Source organism: Anoplopoma fimbria, chromosome 13 (genome assembly GCF_027596085.1).
Source record: "Anoplopoma fimbria isolate UVic2021 breed Golden Eagle Sablefish chromosome 13, Afim_UVic_2022, whole genome shotgun sequence".
Classification (NCBI taxonomy): domain Eukaryota; kingdom Metazoa; phylum Chordata; class Actinopteri; order Perciformes; family Anoplopomatidae; genus Anoplopoma; species Anoplopoma fimbria.
The window spans coordinates 10021307-10026620 of record NC_072461.1 but is presented as its reverse complement, the minus strand read 5'-3'; the positions used below and the strand labels follow the sequence as shown (position 1 = coordinate 10026620).

The window sequence follows — 5314 nt, the reverse complement described above, 5'->3', positions numbered from 1 at the left end:
CCCGTGAGTCCGCTCCGCCCTCCTCCCTGAAGCTCGTCATGAGAGGTTTTCTTGCTGCGCCACTGGCGCCATTACGGTTCAACGGACAGGACGGCTGACTCGCAAAACATCGTTCCGCTTGATCCAACATGGCTGTCCAAGTGTTACAGTTTCTGTAACTATTCGCCCAGGCATTTCTTTCCCTCTTGACCCATAACTTTGTGGGAATATTTAATATTTAATTATTTTATATAAATTGTCTATTTAAAACGAGCAGCTGCCAAGCTATAATTGGCTTACAAAATATATTTTATGTTGATCAGTGTTTTCATTAATTAAAGATGACCCACTATATATGACCAAAACGTGTCCATAAATTATATAAATCCTTTGGATATCTCATGATACACCGCTATCCAGTGGTGGAAAACATACTATTCTTAAATAAATTACACATATTGTACTATTGTAGGTCCTTGTATATCCATAGCCCATTTCCCATGTTATTTAACTTTATTCTACTTCACTAATTTCAGAGGATACTGATACAATTTTTTCCATACGAAATCAACCAATGATGAGTTTTTTAAAAATAGATTTTGAATGGATAGGCCTACACTATAGCTAGCTACTAAATATCAAATCAAGCATTTAAAATCTATTTGAACTAAATGATTGATACTAAAGTATGTCTTGAATAACAATTTGAATGTGAATACTTCTACTTTAAGCAAAATATTTTTACATTGGGATAGTGCCACTTATAATAAACACTTCTTTGTATAACAAAAATATTTTCCTGGTTTAAATTTGCAGGGCATGTGGATTATATTCTGAAATGTAATACGTTGTACAAAAACATACCATCGTTAAGGGATATTTCCGGTGTAAACTTGGACAAAATATTGTTAACAATAAAGGTTCTGACAAGTCATTACATTAAAAATGAGTATTTACTCTGGGTGGTGCATGATGCACCCACCGAAAAAATAAAAATACTTAATAATACAAAAAACACATATTCAATAACATTGAAGCAACACACAATACATAATAAACAATAATCACAAAATTGTGAATTCATTTATATAAAAAAATAATTTTGTATAATTCAAACGATTTAGTATATTTGAGGTTTGATGGTAAATTGTTCCAATGAAAGGAAGCCTTGGTACTTGTAACATGATTCTGTCAGACAGACAGACAGACAGAAAAGGATCAGGCTCTCTTAGTAATAAACACACTGAGATTAAACTGTAAAGACGGGTCCAATTTAAAGTAAATACCCTACATTTAAAATAAATAAGACATGTTCTTTTCTGTCATTTTAAGACACACAATTAAGAGCCTATTTCACAATGGCTGTGAAATGACCATTTTAAGCTGCGTGTTCACCGCAGACAAGTGGCATTAGCCTCCATGTCTGAAAAATCAATAACAAGTGCCGTGATTCAGCCAACCACTGCATTTCAGCTGCTCCACAGCCTTAAAACAGCCCCCCGTGCGCCTTAAACCCCATCTCTCCATCCCCCCTCCTATTCATTGTAAATAACTGTTCAAACGCACAATGCGCTCTGGACCGCTTTATTCAGCCTCACAACTTCACCGAGTTGCCATTGGTCCCCTGAGGATGCGGCGATAGCTGATTGGATGAAAAGTTTCTCGTCCAGTCTGTACACCCACCCACCCCCCTACCCCGCAGATATTCGTAGTCCGGTGCTAGTGTGATTCCAGTTGTTTTCACATCGCATCGCCAACAAAGACACTCTGGAGCTGCTGTCTCTCACATCTCCTGGTAAATGTGGCGAGTGATGCGCAACTAACGGCCGACGCTCCTTCACGTCGAGGCGAGAACGAAGAGATAAATTAGCAGAGATATACCTTTGCTCTCGAGAAGATAAGTTAGGGGAGAGAGTTTGAGAAGTTCCTGCAAAAATGGTGTCGGCCGGACTGGAGATCCTGGGACTATCGCTGTGCGCAATCGGCTCGCTCCTGGTGATGGTGTCGTGCGGGTTGCCCATGTGGAAGGTGACGGCGTTCATAGAGGCCAACATCGTGGTGGCTCAGACGATCTGGGACGGCCTGTGGATGTCATGCGTGGTGCAGAGCACGGGCCAGATGCAGTGCAAGATGCACGACTCCGTCCTCGCCCTCAGCCACGACCTCCAGGCGGCCAGAGCGCTCACCATCATCTCCTCGGTGATGGGCGTGCTCGGGCTCATGGTGGTGGTCGCGGGGGCGCAGTGCACCAACTGCATCCGCGCCGAGTACGTCAAAGCCCGGGTGGTGAACGCCGGAGGGGTGCTCTACATCATCAGCGGTGTGTTTGTTATGGTGCCGCTCTGCTGGATGGCCAACAACATCATAGCGGACTTCTACAACCCGCAGGTGCCCGCGTCCAAGAAGAGGGAGATCGGCGCCGCGCTCTACATCGGCTGGGCAGCCTCTGCGCTGCTGCTGATCGGGGGAGCGCTGCTGTGCTGCTCCTGTCCCTCCAGCGGGAGCTCTGGATACTCGGTCAAATACGCACCGACCAAGAGAGCCACGCCGAACGGGGACTACGATAAGAGGAACTATGTGTAGCTGATGTGGCTCGCGGATGGATGGCGGTGCGTAAAAGTGATCTGCAGCTATTGAAAACAGTTTTTTTGATGGACTCAAACTTTGCACCTGCAGTTTTTACAAAGTTTGTTTTTTTCAATCTGAACTTTGAAAAATCAATGGAGGCACATCTGCTGTTTTTTACACTGGCCCTCAACACGCTCGGACCACAAATTCACAAAAAACGTTTTGGTATCTAAAGGAGATTATAAAAAAAGACTATAGACTACAAGAGGTAGCTCACAACAAAAAGGAGTATCTTTGTTAGGTACCTGCTTTTGTAAGTCTTCGAAATTATTAGTGTTGACTTGTTTACCGCTGTAACTTCCAAAAGTTTTTATTTTCTTGAGGAACTCTTGCCATCGAATATATAGACTGTTTTTTTTTTTCTTTGCCTTGATATGCACTGTCAGCACAAACTTGTACAGTAACCCAGAATGATTGCACTCCCACAACATTCAGAGACTCATTTCCTGCGGTGGAACTACGCCGACATGTTGAGGACTCCAACAATGTCTAACAGCAATAAAGGAAAACGAGGAGGGAAAGTGCGCCTCAATAAATCTCGGCCACGCTTTTTTTGTGTTGTTTCAGAACTTGATGGCGGTGACTGGGAAGTTTTGCAGTCTATAATTCTGGACCTGTAGATTCAGGGAGAGTGTGGGATCTGTAGGTCACAACATGAAATGTTATTACAGTCCGATATCCGGCTGCACTGAGCACCTGCGACTTTTTTCTTCGTTTTGTTTTTTTGCAACACTGTCCCGGAGGAAGTCTTTTGTTTTCGTAAATACTCCGAATAAACTTCTGTTTTCTGTTTTGTTTGTTGACCTTTGATGTAATGATTCATTATTCGTGTATATGAAGATGCAATATTGTGTCATTTTATTAAGATTAAACTGAATATATTGTCTTTAAATCTTCTAGTTAAAGTGTGTTTCTTGAACAAAAACAACTGACATCTAAGTTGTGATGCGTATATATATGAGTATAGATCCCTCCGCGGCTGTGCGTAATGCATGCCGTTCCCACCGTGGATCCATAAACCCCCACGGCGGGAGAAAGTATTTTGGTTAGCCATAGAAATCCAGATGACAATGCCCATTCAGCCAGAGTGGGGCTCCGCTGTTCAACTCACAATACTCCACAACCTCCCCCTTCAGACCACCTCCCCCCCTTACCCCTCCTCGTCCCGCAGTCAATGAAAGGCGTTCAAATCAGAGCTGGGGAGAAAGTTGCTGGAATCGTCTTCCCCGCGAGTCACTTCATTCATCCGTCGTCGCAGCCTCATCACCTCCATCAGGGCGTTGCCAGGATAGATGCATGGGCTCCACCACAAAAGATTACACGCCATCACTTTGAAACAATTGGTAAATCCACACAGCTGCTTCATGGGCACTACCTTTACCCAAACACTCTGAGCAGTGATTGACAATATTGAGATAAAAGCAATACACATGCACATGAATAGAACAACAATAGGGGAAAGAAACAAGATAGTTCAGTCTAGGAGTAGAACGGTCCTCTGTTTTACTACCGTGACTGGATTACAACAGTTTACCCATACTTGTTTTGCTGGTCACTTAAGAATGTTAGCAGGTCATATGCCCTCTTAAAAGATGAAAATATGGCCACGCAGAAAGTCTGATTACAGTCAGGGGAGTGTGTGACTTGTGCACTTCACAACAGATCCTTGAATGCAAACAATAATCAGTCAGTTTTATTCGACCATAAACTAACTGTAATATTTACTAGTCTATCCTCCTCATTCACAACAAATACTCACCTCTCAATTACTTTATTTGTAGCTACACATATAACACAATATTGATGCCAAATTTGATGCAACAGTGTCCAGAGCTTTCAACCCAAACACACGCTATTCATCTGCGAATGGAGTTTGCTCAGTTGTCATGGAGATGGATCTGTTGACACTATTAAACTGTGCATTGTGATTTCACCCACAGCACTTTTAAGCCTTGTCATGTGTTTTCGCCAAATAGTTCAAAATTAAAGTTTCTTCCTGACCTTGGAAATAGTTTGACTAAACAATCTCAACTCAAGTTCCTCTTATAAGCTTGTTGTAGTTGTGCAATCCAAACAACCCAACTCCAAGCGCTGATGACCATGTGATTTTGGATTAAAGGTCTGGGAACAAAAAGTGTAGTAAGTGTTGCTTGAGTTAGGATTGTTTTGTCAAATCATATTATAATCATAAAAAACATTTCCAAGGTCAAGAATGATCTTTTCGTGTAAAACTGAAGCGGATAGTGGATTAATCAATTAGTTGATCAACAAAAAAAGAGTCCTGGAAGTCATTTCAACAAAATAAATGTTTAAAATTCACTTATTTCAGCTTCTAAAATGTGAATATTTGCTGGTTTATGAGTATTATTATTTGATATTGAACTGAATATTGTTGCGATATGAACAGGTTGCTTGAACAAAATAATTTGAATATGTTAACCCTGGCTCCAGCATCTGACACTATTGAAATGAGAATACAATTGACAGAATAATTGGTAGTGAAGATAATTATTCTTGTTCACTTCCATGCTTAAGTCAACTGAGAGATAATAATATCTTAAACTAGTTAGATTGTTGTAACAGAGTGAAACAACTACACAAGGTTATGTCATCAAACATACTGTGAGTGTGTGATTTTGTCTCTCAGTACAGTGGGCTACAGTAGATGTTCCTACTTTGGTGTCTGTATGTTTTTTTTTTTACACAA

At 41.3% G+C, this 5314-nt stretch overlaps 1 protein-coding gene across 1 annotated transcript; it reads left to right on the top strand.

Moving 5' to 3' along the window:
- The first annotated feature begins 1680 nt into the window (after nt 1-1680).
- On the top strand, nt 1681-3484 carry cldn5a (claudin 5a). The gene has a single exon (XM_054610099.1). The coding sequence runs from the start codon at nt 1915-1917 to the stop codon at nt 2560-2562; it is 648 nt and encodes a 215-aa protein (XP_054466074.1). The 5' UTR covers nt 1681-1914; the 3' UTR covers nt 2563-3484.
- The last annotated feature ends 1830 nt before the right edge of the window (nt 3485-5314 follow it).